Source organism: Medicago sativa, chromosome 3 (genome assembly GCF_051527215.1).
Source record: "Medicago sativa cultivar Bolivia chromosome 3, Bolivia_mono, whole genome shotgun sequence".
Taxonomy (NCBI): domain Eukaryota; kingdom Viridiplantae; phylum Streptophyta; class Magnoliopsida; order Fabales; family Fabaceae; genus Medicago; species Medicago sativa.
Window position 1 is genome coordinate 69,004,037 of NC_140751.1, and position 15,203 is coordinate 69,019,239.

The 15,203-nt window shown below is 31.1% G+C and overlaps 1 protein-coding gene and 2 long non-coding RNA genes across 3 annotated transcripts; all 3 read right to left on the reverse strand.

Moving 5' to 3' along the window:
* Positions 1-989: 989 nt before the first annotated feature.
* LOC146939573 (putative O-methyltransferase 3) lies at positions 990-3,033 on the reverse strand. Its single transcript, XM_085753191.1, has 2 exons — positions 2,221-3,033; positions 990-1,436 (listed from the first exon to the last, which is right to left on the reverse strand). Exons 1-2 carry the CDS (start codon positions 2,992-2,994, stop codon positions 1,134-1,136), a joined length of 1,077 nt encoding a protein of 358 aa, XP_085609317.1. The 5' UTR covers positions 2,995-3,033; the 3' UTR covers positions 990-1,133.
* A 3,213-nt stretch (positions 3,034-6,246) lies between these two features.
* LOC146939574 (uncharacterized) lies at positions 6,247-6,727 on the reverse strand. Its single transcript, XR_015031696.1, has 2 exons — positions 6,589-6,727; positions 6,247-6,430 (listed from the first exon to the last, which is right to left on the reverse strand). It is a non-coding gene; the product is annotated as an uncharacterized LOC146939574 (long non-coding RNA).
* A 382-nt stretch (positions 6,728-7,109) lies between these two features.
* On the reverse strand, positions 7,110-7,990 carry LOC146939575 (uncharacterized). The gene is made up of 2 exons (XR_015031697.1): positions 7,543-7,990; positions 7,110-7,422 (listed from the first exon to the last, which is right to left on the reverse strand). It is a non-coding gene; the product is annotated as an uncharacterized LOC146939575 (long non-coding RNA).
* Positions 7,991-15,203: the final 7,213 nt, after the last annotated feature.

Consider the following 15,203-nt stretch of genomic DNA (forward strand, 5'->3'; position numbering starts at 1 on the left):
TATATCTTCTTTGAATTTGTGTGAATTACACATTACGCATAGATTCATATTGACAACAAACATTGTATGTGCAATTGGGAAGTTCTTATTCATTTTAAAAGGATCGTTTCAAATTTTAATCTAGACTTATCTTCCAAGACGCCTATAATTATTTTACGGAGAAAACTTAGGTGCAGTACCACATGTTCTGTTGGTGCTGTTCTCCTATTAGAACTTGACACGTGTATATTTTTTAAATCAAAAGTTATTTTTTTGTTTCAGATGCCGATTAAACTGCACCACTGGTTTTTGTATGTTCCGGCAATCCATTATTTTTGAAAGGATGTTACTCGATTTAATTATCACTCCAAACATTGCTTCTCATCAATTTGAGGTAGATTCCACCGTGATTAATAAAGTTTATGGTGCTTTGTTTCTATGCATTTGTTGAACAGTAGAATAGTAATTTGTGTTAATACCCTTGTGGACCCAGTATTTGTGTTTAAAGAGAACGAGTAGTATACACGTGTCAAGTTCTAATAGGAGAACAACACCAACAGCACATGTGATACTGCACCTAAGTTTTCTCCTTATTTTACACCTTGTTTATCCATTAATGTTGCATATTTGTTAACTTAGTTGGTAAGATAATGCATAATATATGGAAGGTCTGAGGTTCGAATCCGGGCCACCACTAAAAAAAAAGATGTTAACAAAAAAAATTTAATAAGAGTTTAATCGATGTACATAAACGGTATAATATATTTTTACATCATCGTTCAATAAAATCTCATTATTTTGCCATGTTAGCATAAATTGTAGCCGTTTTTCAAAAGTAACCATCAGTTTCTCAAAACTAATAAGTAATATACAGTGATAATGCATGTTTTTTTTTTTCTTCTTCTCATTTAATAGTTTACTAAATTATGTATCAATGTTCAATATGCAATGTCACATAAATTAAAGGTCCTCTAAAAACAAACAATTAGAAGTGTTTTTTGCTAAAAGAATTAAAGTGTTTCCTAATTAGGATTTTGATTAAAACGCAACATAATAAATTTAGGAGTCAAGTGAAGACATTATTAATGTTACATATAAACGTTCATAGATCATTTACTTTACAACGAACAACGATGACAATTTGCGAGATTTTATCAAGGATAGATCTCAATCACAGACCTTAAACCTAAAATTGGAGTTATCTTATAGTCATTAAAACCAGCGTAGGAAATCAACTTAATCCATTCTTTCTTGTTTCTCTCTTTTCCAGTGGCTACTACCATCATCAACATATCAAAAAAGAGTTGTGTTTCAATTGATTCATTAATGTCTCCCTCATTTTCCAACACCATGTCTATGATAATCACCTTCCCTTCTTTACCTTTCTTCAAGAGTGATTCCTTGCATTTCTTCAATATCTCCACACATTTCTCGTCATTCCAGTCATGCATTATCCACTGTCATATCAATCAAACTTTGTTTGGGTTATGAAAGATAGGAGAAAGAAAATAAAGTAGATAATAGGTATGTTGCCGAGAAAGTTATATGATTATTGGTGATTTTCGTATGAGAGAAAATGAAAGAAAATAGTGATAGAAAATAAAGAAGCATATTTATAAAAGGTTCATATATAGTAATTTGTGTCCTAATATATGTTAAGAATCTAAAGTAAAAATTTACTACTAGAAAATAACAATTTTATACTTTTAAAAAATTGAATGCATGAATTTTAAGACAAAATTTATACTCGGGGGCTGCTTGACATTTGACCTTAAGGAACAATAGGGCTAGAGTTGAGTTCGACTAAATAAGATTTTGTTTAGCTCGAAACTCGACTCGAGTTCGAAACAAACCTTTTATTTAGCTCGATTCAACTTGTTTAAAGTTCACGAACAACTCGGTTCATTACTTCAACTTGTTTTCTCAAATCACATAATTAAAAAATAATAATGAAGAAAGTAAAAAAAATTATATCTTTGACTTTTTAATTTTTCTCATAAAATGGAAAATATTGAATTAAAATAAAAGTTATTAAAGGACATACAAAAATACAAAATTTACACATGCATGCAAATAAATATAGAAAACTAAACAAATAGCAAGCTACAAAGCCAGACGCAATAATACCAAAAAACACATTAAAACTAGTACATGTAATTATCGAATTGAATTTCAAACTTTGTTCGAATTGACTCGGCTCATTATATAAATATGTAAATGCATATTGTAGAAACATTTTACCTTCAACAAAATCGCATCTGCCGCAGGAATTTCTTTAAACATGTCTCCACCAACATATTTTAGATTCTCACTTCCTTGCAAGCCATCAACAACATGTGGGAGATCAAATACATTGCACTTCAATTGTGGGAATGATTTGACAAGAGTCTTCGCCATAGTTCCCGTGCCTCCTCCAACGTCAACCAATGACTCCAATCCATTGAACACTCCTCTGCACTTCTCAATCAACAAATTGGTCACAAATCTAGCATCACTTGCCATGGCCTCGTTGAATAAGATGTTGAATTTGGAGTCACGCGCAGCATAATCCCAAATGGACATCCCGTGTGCTGTTTCAAATGTTGTAGGATCGTCATTTTTCAACCAAGTAGACATTTGATTCCACGGATTCGTCACAATTGGATCGAGCATCGCTTGAACGAATGGTGTCACACTGATTGGATTGACCTTCAATAATAAACTAGATAAATCAGTTAACTCATACTCAATTTCCAGCTCATTCCCGGTAACATTTTGTTGAGAGAAGAAGCCGGAATGAGTCATGAATCGCATCAAGCGATAGATGCACAAGTTTTTTGAAGGATGGATTGGTAGTGAAGAAATGAGTTTTGAGAGTGGCATGGGTTTGCCATAATTGTGAATAATATCTGGTATGCCTAAGTCAACTACACATTTAAGTGACATGGAGTTTATAAAATTGAAAATGCGATTCCATATGCGGCTTTGAGCTTTGAGCAAATTTGAAGCAACATCCTTTCTATTTTGGGATTCCATACTTGCTACCTGAATTCTATTAGTAAGATATAAATATATGAACTTCACATTATTTAGGTCTCTATATATAGACGGATCCACCTTAGGGCACGTTCCTCCGCAAAAATGATTTATATATTTTTTTTACATAAATTATTTCTACTAACTTTATTTCTCCTCGTTAAAAATTAAGTATAGCACCCATTAGAAATTATTTAACAATTTTATTTCGAGAAATGGAATATACAACAATGTGAGAGGTAAATTATTGAATGTTGTTTGATTAAAAAACCTTATAGTATTGAACAATTATATATATATATATATATATATATATATATATATATATATATGGGTTATGATAGAAGACACCTTTTATGAAGGTGTCTTTTATCAAGTTACTCTATGAGCATTTGCGAAAAGACACCAACTTACTTTTAGGAAGGTGTCTTTTATCAAAGTTATAACTAAAAAGTGAAAATCACACCTTAAAGTGTGACTTGATAAAAGACACCACCAAAGGGTGGCTTGTAACATAACCCTATATATATATATATATATATATATATATATATATATATATATATATATACACACACCAAAGGGTGGCTTGTAACAAAACCCATATATATATATATATATATATATATATATATAGAGGACATATACTGTGAGAATGAAAGTTATATATGAGAATGGTGAGAATGCTTATTAGCCTTTGGATTAAAATTTGATGGCTGGGATTAAAAAGTCTAGAAGTGAGTCACATCCACTTTTCCTCCTCTCTTTTTCAATTGCATCTTTTCATCTTCCATTTTCAAAACAACATATCTTCTCTCCGCCGCTCTTCCTCCCTCCATCGTATCCACCCTTACAAGATTTTATTTTTTGTTTGTTGAAAAATCTCTTTTTGTTTAACAATTTTAAGGTGAATTTTTAAAAAGGTGCATCAGATTTGTTTTACGGGAATTAGTTTTTGTACAACAACAGGAACATGAAATAGCTTCTCTCCATTCATTTATGTCAAACACAAGGAAACATGAAGACTAACTGGTTTTTTTGCCCAAAAGAATCAGTTAAATGAACCTGATGTAAGAATCCTTAACAAACGAAATGAAACGGATTTTGATGGAACAATCAAAGTCGGAAACATCGACGACCGCGGCGGAGACAAAGCAAGTCAAAAACACCGGTGGCGACGGCGGAGGCGGTGGTTGCTGTCAGCCTTGAACCATGGTCGCCCCCAAGAGGTTCACCGGAAACACCCCATTCGTTGCCGTCGTGAAACCCCCAACCACCCCCTCACTGTTCTTGTTTACCTAAAAAAAAATAAGGGATTGAAATTGAATGGGGTTCTGTGTAATTTAATTTTAGGATTAGAACAGCTTTAGATCAGGAAAATTTCAAAAGCATTTAAAGGTTAGATCTGGAAATTTTAAAGGTTGAGGAATTATTCACAGTGATGACAGTAGCAATCAAATGGTGGATGTTTACTTGTTTTTGTTTTTTTGGCAGATTCATTAAAAAAATTCAAACCATGAGACGAAAATAATTAAGTGTGTGAACCACTTATGTAGACAATTTAATCTCAGCCATATAATATTAATCCAAAGGCTAATAAACATTCTCACCATTTTCATATATAACTTGCATTCTCATAGTATATGTCCTCATATATAACTTGCATTCTCATATATATATATATATAACGATCACGTAAAGAACAAATATAATTTGTAAATGTTGATTTTTATAAAACTTTGAAAATATAATGATATAGTTTTGTAATTTTCAAATTATTGTTTGATCACATTGATGTGAGCATTTTATCACTTATTAATTGATGTATCTTTTTATAAGAAAAGCTATTGTTCCCACTAGTCAAAATTCCTGGACCTGTGCGTCGGTAGTGATAATACTCAACAATGTAATATCCACTATGACATTATTATTATTATTACTAGCGTCCAGACGGGCACTCCCGTGCCCGTCTGTCCGCTCTTTCTAGTGCGCCAACACATGTAACTCATAAATATTATGTTTTTCAACATCAATGTTTGTTTTGTTTTTCTTGATATATCTTGAGAAAATTATTAGAATTAAAAGAATGACCAAGCTTGATCAAAAAGAGAAGGATCAAACTTGATAAAAAAAATGTAAGTTATGTAATTCATGCACTTCTTTAACATGGAGTTACTTAATGCATACTTAGGTTTGTGATGCATACTTATCTATCTATGGAGGATGAATATGCATGAAACATGAGTGACAGTTACGGCGGTGGGTTTGATGAAGACATTAAATCTTTCCCAGCACCAACACAATTTGCAGAAACCAGTACACGATTAAAGAATCTGTATAATACTGCTCTATTTCTATCGAAGAATATCTTGAAGCATATAATTAAAAAACTCCATTAGTCAAAAATTAACTTAACACATCAAAGATAATCAATTATTTGCTGCCCATTTCTACTATAATCAAAATTCACTTTACAAACTCGAGTACATCATTTCAATGCATCAATATTATGAGACTTGTTCAGGATTTAAATTGACATCACAATATTGTTGTCAACAAAGAATTAATTTGGTTCATTAGCAACTTCATTAATATTTTTTGTTTGCTGCAGTCAATGCAAAAAATGAGTGCAATTGATTAAAGAAACAATAACAAACTCAAGTAATGATGTCTTTTCTAGCTAGTCAAAACCATAGCAGCTTTTTTTAATTTAAATAGGTTTATACTAATGGAAAATATAGTAAACCTCTTGAATTCTAAAAAATCAAGGAATTTTCTCAAAAAAAATTCAGGGAGTTATCAATAACCCTTAAACTCTTCCTTAAAAAAATAAAACCCTTAAACTCTATTCACATCTATCATTCTCTTATTTCTATCTATTTATTTATATCTTTCACACGGTGCATGTCTAACCGCTCTTTTTGCGCCTGTCTTTTTTATTGCTGCATGCTAATAATTAGAAGGAAATAAATTGGTCCCCCTATTTTATTTAACTTAGGATCACCACTCATGGAACTTCAATTTCTACAAAAAAAAAATGCTCTATGTTCTGCCTATACGATCAGAGATTTGCTTCTAATCATGGGTAGTTACCGTTTTTAGATTGGAATGAAAAGAGAAATTATTCAGATACTAATAAGAACATGCTGAATTCAGCCTTTTTTCAAAGAAGAGAGACCAAACAAATGTAAAAAGAAATAGAATTTGTACCCATATGCAATGAAGTTATGAAATATAAATTAGCCCCAAATGTACTCAATGTAGTAATTATATTTGCACCAGCTGCTGGATTTTGTAATTGCCAAAGAACTGATCAATGCACTCAATCTGAATCAAACATAAAAAAGAGGAAGATGAAAGCGTACAACAGGGACCGTTCCACAACACCTGTTATTGTTGGATTTGTTTCTTCTTGATCGTTGGATCAATGCCCAATCTGCAAAATGTGAAATTGAATGAAAATAATATGTAACATAATCACATCATTAACATGAAATAAATAGAAAAAAAGGAACAAATGCGGAAATAAATAAATTGAATCAAAAGCAAATAGTTTGAGAAATTCAAAAAAAGAATGAGAGAATTGGGTCGTACCCTTCACGATGCCACTACCAAAATTGATGTCATTGCATGATGGTGGGATGTTGGTGTCGCCGTCACATATCCATGTCTTTATCGTCGCCTCCCCGTTGAGGTCGTTAAAGGCAGGAAGTCTCTATCTCTCTCATTAGCACAAATTTCCATCAAGTTATCACTGTTAAGTCTATGTACTTCATTTTGTTTTGGTGTTTGTGATTGGAAATTAGGATTTGAAAAAGAAACTACATTTGACAAATTTATATAACCGTGTATCTCTATTATGTGTGGTGGTTAAATTTTGTAACCCATTATCCTAAACCGGTATTCTTATAATTCTTCCCCTTTTCAAAGTCTTCACATGAATGTACACTTATTAATGTATCATTGATTAAATTTTGGGTAAATTGTTTGCAATTGCATCATCCGGCAAGTTATCAGAGGAGTCTGTGCATTGTGAACCTTTGGCAAATACAATTCAAAGCTTATTTTTCTTTCCTCTATTCTATCACCGATTGATAACAAATAATAACAATCAATTGCTTCACAATTATACATAAATTCTATCAAAGTACAACTTAAGGAATGTCATGCATATAGGTAAATAAGAACAAAGCAAATGAAGAAAACTCAATCTCAATGAGGGAACTAAAAGACATGTATAAGAAAAAGAAGAAAATGAAGGATGAAAGAGCGTTGGAACTCGATTACTTGTCGAGTCGTAGTCCCCCTCTCTACATTGGCCGCTGTATTCTCCCTCGCCTTTCTCCATTCCTTATTTTTTTCTGTCTAATTACTCTCTATCTATGAGATTCCCTTCCTTTATGTCCCTGCCGTTCTATGATTTTCTGTCTTTACATTTGACAAAAAAAAAAAAAAGAATCAACAAATCTTATGAATGCAGAAGTATATTGCAATAGATGGTAGAAAAAGAAAATTAAGAGGAAATGTATTGTCTTTGTTTAATTCTACCATGAACAAAAGGATTCAAAAATTGCCACAGATTGAAGCAAAAGAGGGTAAAACTTTTTTCCTGTTCTGTATATCAATATGAAGGAATTATTTCAGCATAGAAGAATATAACAATTCGGATTGAAGTAAATTGATGGAAAAATGTATAACATGCATAAAGTAGAAGTAAGAAACTGCAACATGTATAACCATAAGTGGTACTTTAACAGACCAATCAATAAAGAGAGATGAAATAAGAAATTTGTATTTCCCTTCTTTACTCTAATTGGCAGAAGTTAATAAAGAGATATTATACAGCAAGAGAGATAAGAGAATTGTATTAAAAAAAGTGAGAGAAGAGAAGATGAAAAAGTAAGAGTATGAGAGTGGTAGGTTCTCCTTGCCATGATTAGGAACAACAACAAATTGTCATTGAATTATGGTAACCGACCTCATTCTCTCACTCTCGTTTCTCCTGATCATTTCTCATTCCCCCCCCCCCCCCCCCCCCCCCCCCCCCCCCCCCCCTCTTTTTGAATAACCGTGGTAGTTACAAAGGAAGCAAGTTAATTTATTTTTCTTTTGGTAACCGTAGATCAGTTTTAAAGGGTAATTTTGGAAATAAATTAGGCTACACCAAAACAAAGTTTTCCCTTTATTAATAGTAATAGATTATTATTATTATTATTATTATTATTATTATTATTATTATTATTATTATTATTATTATTATTATTAGCGGTAAACACGCATGTTACCTTTTTAATTTTACTTTGTTTCTTTGAATATATATGTTATTATATTTTAATTCAATTAATTTGTTTTTGTTTGATAATATTTATGTTATCTAAATAGATAAATATTTAAGTTTCAATATTTAATTTATATTTTTTAAAATTTGAATAAAAAAATTGAATTTGAATGAAAATTTGAATTTGTTATAGTAAAATTTATAATAGAAAAATGTTGAATTAAAATAGGTAGTTATTTTTTAGTTCCCTATAAATTTGTTGTAAATTTAATATTTATAGAAATTGAGTTATTAAGAGTAAAATTTACAAAAAAAAAAGCTTGCCACTAAGTAGTAACTTCATAATTAATTTAGAGCTACCATTATATAATAGTATAAGTTATTATTATTATTATTATTATTATTATTATTATTATTATTATTATTATTATTGGTAGTAGTAGTAGTAGTAGTAGTAGTAGTAGTAGTAGTTGTTGGGAGATATATGACAAGAGAAGTGTTATGAACACTCTATTTCTAACATTCACTTTAGCGGTGAAACTTATGTGCATCTCATCATTTTATGTGAGATCCATTTCTAAAAAGAGAGTGTTCATAATACTTCATATGACAAATGCAACCTTGTGTTATCATGCATGCTTTTATTATTATGTTGACTTTCTGTTGATTATACGAGAAAAAGAAAAGAATATTAATGTTCGTGATGATAACTAACATCTATACATATTGTTTATCATAAAAAGCACGCGAAGCTCTGTTGGAGGATCAAGAATAATCATGAGATCATTACATATGAATAAAAATTGTGCTATTCAACTGTCAATACATTACCCTTTCTAAAAATATGACAAAGTTGAAAAACAAAATTTTTATTCATATATATATATATATATATATATATATATATATATATATTATAATAGTTATCTTATTTCCAAGGTGACGAGTGAAGAGCATGAAGAGTATGCATGGAATTAATGCAGCTATTTTTAGTTAAAAGCCATGAAACCAATCAAGATCGATTTGAACTTGAGCGGTGCACAAGCAAACAAAAAGCACCGAACCTGGTTATTACAATTCAAAATGAAATTTGATCGACGCACAAAAACACCAGCGTAGCGTTTTCTCAATTCAACACTTCTAAAACGGGTATATAGCACAAAAAATAAATTTAGAAGAAATCTGTTATGCGTAAAAAAAAGAAGAAGAAATCTGTCAGTATTAAAGTTGGGCTCCAAACACTTTTAGTTACACATTTTGTGACACCCTAAATTCCTAACCAATTTGGACCTAAAAAAATATTAGCGAGAAAATTTATAATCTATCATAGAAATAACTATCACAGAGTTCGCAGATCTGTAACTAATTGTTGACAAAAAGAAAATCAACATTTAATCTAAAAATTCAGTCATTAATTAGCTACGGATTTTATTTTCGTAGCAAACTAGTGACCAATTCTAATTCCCTCTCTTATTTATGAAGAACATATTGTGGAGAGAAAATACATTTTTGTGACACATTTAATTTCATATCCGCCATGGCACCAACAACGAGCTACCTTTTATCTCAAATATGTGATTTTATTGCAAATAAATTTATTATATCAAACAAAAAAAAAATATAAAAATACGATTACTATGAACATTTTTCGTCACAAAATAATTGCCCTCTAAGCAAATATGACTCCATTCAAGCCGAACGTGATTCCGTTAGGGCCTAAAGAGTCCCCCTTGTGATGCATGAATAACTCTTCATGAGTCATCAATTGTCTACCATATTCAATATACATATAAGAATAATACAAAGATAAAAAATAATAATATGCATATGACTAACATAAAAAGATCAAAATAGTTCAGAATAATAATATATATTCCCATAAAAAAAAGAATAATAATATATATTGACTCAATGGCTCGGTTTAAATATGTATCTTCAAAAGTCTTATAACATGCATATGACTAACATAAAAAGATCAAAATAGTCCAGAATAATAATATATATTGACTCAATGACTCGGTTTAAATATGTATCTTCAAAAGTCTTATAATATATTCCCTCCAGTTTTATTTACAAGAAAATTTTTAAATAAGTTTTTGATTCTATTTATAAGAAAAGTCATGACTTTTAAAGTACATTTGTTGTTTAAAAAACTTTCCTAGTTGTCATTTAATGCTTGTTTATTCAATATTACTACCTCCGTTCCTTTTTAATTGTCACTTTTTAACATTTTACACAAACCAAGACAATCAATAAAAGTTACTACTTTTGATACAATTGTTTTTACTTTTACTATAATGACCTTATTAATTTAATATTTCATTTCATGTGTTTCTCTCTCCGCAATAAATATTTAAGGGTAATATTGGTAAAACAACATTTAATGTTGCATTGAACTTTGAAAGTGACAGTTAAATAGGAACAAATTTTTTCTCTAAAAGTGACAATTAAAAAGGAACGGAGGGGGTAATAAGTATGTTCAATACACCCTCCGGTCACAAATATAAGCAAAAATCCATATTTTAGATTCATTCAATAAATGATGTATGTGGTCTTTATTGTAGACAACATACATCATTTATTGAATGAATCTAACATATGAAATTTTGCTTATATTTGTGATCGGAGGGTGTACTTCACAAATTTTTATTAGCGTATGTTTGTGAATATATTCAAAAAGTTAGAACAATTAATAGTTGTCTTTGGTTTTATTGATTTTTTTTTTGTTTTTCTTCCTATATAATTACGACAGGAGGGAGTAGTATATCAAAACAACTAACTGCTACTTTCACAAAATATTCAAAACTTAGTGTATGAAACCTTTACCTTAATTTCAGTTTTATTCAACCCTATGTTGCTATGCAAAGAGCTAATTATGTGTACGGAACCCTTACTTTGTAACTGAAAGGGGAAAAAAGGGATTTGAAGTGTGGAAGTATTAGAAGTTTGATAGCCAAAAATCTCTAATTAGTTTTTTTTTTGGGACCCGTATATAGTTTTGGGCTGGCCTGTAACATCATGGTGTAGACAACAGAGACAATATAGAATTTTACTCTTCTCTCTTTTAAAATTGCTCATTCCCATCCCGAATTCCAACAATTGATCTCAGCGCACGCTAGGCATCCAACGTGAGTTAACATGCCAGCGTAAGTTAACTCACGTTGCCTTATTATATAGCTGAGACAGCAGCTCATTGCATCCATTTCACAAAACTCAATATCTAAAAACTCTCTCAAATCATCCAACATCAAATTTCTTCAAATTTAAATCAACCACCACTCCAATAACAAGTTAATTTTCATAATTCATTACTATTGCCATTTTATGTTTATATGTTACATTTTTCCTCTTAATTTAGAAATGTTTTAGTTTTAGGGTTTATTTAAATTTTGATTTTTTTGGTAGGAAATGATTAAATGTTTTCATGTTTATGTTATGAATCCTTGTTATACTAGATTTAAGTTGGTTAAATGTTTAGATGTTTATGTTTTAGTTTTTAGTTTTATCGTTTTTGTATATTTTGCACTCCAAGTGTTTGATGAAATGTTTGAATGAGTTTTTCATTGATTGTTTAAAATTTCTTATGGTGTAGATCAGAATTAATGGACATTTATCCAAGAGATTCAAACACGATGTTAGTTGCAGTCTGCTTCAACGGTGGAAAGCCCAATTTGTTTAGGGTTCGGGTCGATGTCAAGTTAGTAGATCTGTAAGATCAACTGGATCAAATCAACTGATGCCTCAACCACAAAGATACAAGGAAGGTGGACGATGTTTGGTATCGACGTCCATCGATGGACTCAACTAGAAGATTGCAGTTCAGCCAGATGATGCTCATGAACGACGACAATGTAAGGAGCATGTTATATATTTGGTTGGCAGAGCATGTTCTCGACGATCAAGTTGGATGTTTCGTTGTTGAGATCTTCTGAAGATATTTACAAGAGTTTCATTCGGCTAGATGAAGATGTTTATGTTGTATTAAATTATATTATTATGTTGTGTTGTTATTTTGTTTGAATTAAGTTTAATTCATGGTAGTTTGATGAAGATGTTTGCCTTAAAGTGTCTTATACTTAGTGTAAAAATTTGCAAATCTCTTTGAAAACTCGAAAGAATGGACATGACACATGTTGTATTTTACCAAATCAACTATATAAGTTCTCACATCGAGTTCATTCGTATAAGATAAGTATTACAAACGAGAATGCATTTCTAAGATGTTGTTTTGAGCTTGATCATGCTCCCCTGTCAATTGAAATTTGTCAGTTGGAAGGGAAGTATGATTAAGTTCAAAATAATATATTGGAATGCATTCGTGTTTGTCACTACTCATCTTATATGAGGGTATTTGTAACGCTTCTACTTGGTAGGCATGTAACGCTCGAGGCTAATGAGGGCGAGGAGTGGTCCGGCTCTTGGCAGCTTCTAGGCAAAACCGAATCACATTGGAATAAGAGGGATCCTGAAGTCGTGAAGGTGTGAGACTACATGGTTGAAGGAAGGCTTATAATAATTTTTTGGTACTACCTATATCAACAAGATGCATCTTATTTTCGGTAGAAAATTCCATAAGAACTCCACAGTTAAGCGTGTCTTGACTTGGAACAATTTTGGGATGGGTGACCTTCTGGAAAGTTTTCCCAAAAAGCATGCGAGTGAGGACAAAACACACTAAAGACTCGTGTTGGGTTTGTGGGGTCAGTCGGCAATCCTGAAAGCAGTCTAGGGCGTTAGAGACTTACAATATTCGATGTGAGGACCTATATAATTGATTTGGTAGAATACAAAATGTGTTCTCTTCATTCTTTTGAGTTTTCTAATAGACTTGCAAATTTTTACACTAAGTATAAGATAATTTAATGCCAACGTTTTAAGCAAACAACCATTAATTTAATTTTAATCCAACATCATGATGATACAACATCCTTAGGGAGAATGTAATGCAATGTAACACAACACTTCATTTAGTGACCAATTTGAACGAAGATGAAATTAAAACGTTAAAAATTTGTCGTATTTTATTGTTTTGAAATTGATTTTGCGTATTTGTGTATTTTCAGTTAGGATTTATTGAATTATGCTTAAAGATTCTAAAATCTTTAAATACAGAAGATAAATACTTATCTTCTCGTGTTCAACCTCTGAAAATTCAAAAACATCTTCAAATTTTTGAATTTATGCTTAAAGATTCTAAAATCCGAACAGAAAATAAGTATTTATTTACATTTGAATTATAGGATCCAAACACCTCTTTTACATACTTCAAACTCCTCGTGTCAAAATTAAATTTCATATTTTTTCCATGATTTTTTGGCATAAGAGCATGTAAAAGAAAAAATCCAAGAAAAAAATATGAATTGGTAAAAATCCAAGAAAAAATAATGAAAAAAGCCGGTTAAAAGTCACCCACCATTTACAACTTAGGGAGTTCACTGCAAAATGTGTTTTGATCTTTTAGAATCTTAAGCCAATATATTCTTTATACACAATATTGAGTTGGAAAATCAATTATTTACGGTATGACAATGCGTTAAATGCAAGAAGTCCATGGTTTTTCTTCTTCTCTTGTAATGTGCAATCGCAACTTAAGGTGTGAGATTTCCCAATTTCAAATGAAAAAGAAGGAAATATTTGAGACTGGCCTTACTCCATTATGCAGTATATTGAAGGGCACACCATTGATTTTGTTGGTTTATGGGAGCGTTATAGGCTTTCCTAAAAACTTAGTTTTTCTTTCCTTCTTTTTTTGTTGGGCATAGTCCCATTTTTTCCATTTAAAAAAAGAAGGAGGTTGCGCTTTGACGTGTCGGTTGACGAGATAGTCACACTTTTTTTGACGAGATAGTCACACTTGGTAAAATAGAAATTCAAATATGTTGAGCTAAGAAATACTTACAAAAGCATAGTTGAAGTGATGGTGAGTTGGACGAAATCATAGTGAGTGCAATTTTTTAAAAAAATACACTTTATAATTTTGATCAAATTACTATGTCGATGTGATTTTGCCAATTTTTCAATTTTCTTCCAAACATGCACTTATTTTAGTCTCACTTGGTATATTAAGCTAAAGCTTGATGTTGATGTCCTACAATGATTTAGTCTCAGCTTCATAAAGAAAGAATTTCTCTAATATTTCAAGAATCTACATCAGCACATCATTAGTACAAGGGATGCTTTATCTAGCTATTATAAATTGTTGTAATAGACTTTTCATTTTTCTTTGATAATTAAGGTCTTGGGGAAACAACTTTATGGGTGAGCCCTCATCTTAATTGAATCTAACTTTTTTGCTTAAGTAGATAATGATGACTTCCAAAATATGGTTTAAAAGGGAAAAAAAAACTCTAGATTAATTATTACACATTTAATCATCATTCTACATAACATGATTAAGTCTATGATGTTACACTTACACATTGTTATATACTAGTAGCTAGGGGACCAATTTTGAGCTTCTATATTTATATATGTCAGAACGGTTGAAGGAGATCTCATTGGGGGACCAATTGTAAACTGCAATATGGAAATATTAGAAACTGCACGGGTAAAATCCTTTGTAGATTTTCCCTCAACTAAAACTTTCTCGTGACTTTTCTATAATGTTCTCAAACAACATTATTTAAGGTCCACTACATTTCTCTTTCAAGTTCACATGAGTAAAAAATGTTAGCTTTGTATAACTTTCATGCCTCAATGTGCCAAGTAAATGTTCCATTCTATTTAGTAGTGATATCTCTGCTAGCTATTGAAATTTGCATTGTCATGGATTTTTTTCCTAGGGTGAGCTAAACCAAGGATGAGATTGAAGATGGTATATGCGTAGTGCGATGTCACAGTTGTACTCTTATGTCTTCACTCGAAAAAAGTGAAATGTGTGCATAGTAAGGAAAAGTGTTGATAGCTTTTCACTACCAGAAAAATCCAAATT

What these genes read in the sequence shown, in the direction of transcription:
- LOC146939573 (XM_085753191.1), bottom strand. Translation starts at nt 2,994, where the DNA reads ATGGAATCCCAAAATAGAAAGGATGTTGCTTCAAATTTGCTCAAAGCT. An exon ending in CAGATGCGATTTTGTTGAAG is followed by an intron (nt 1,437 to 2,220) that starts GTAAAATGTTTC and finishes TTGATATGACAG; the next exon opens with TGGATAATGCATGACTGGAA.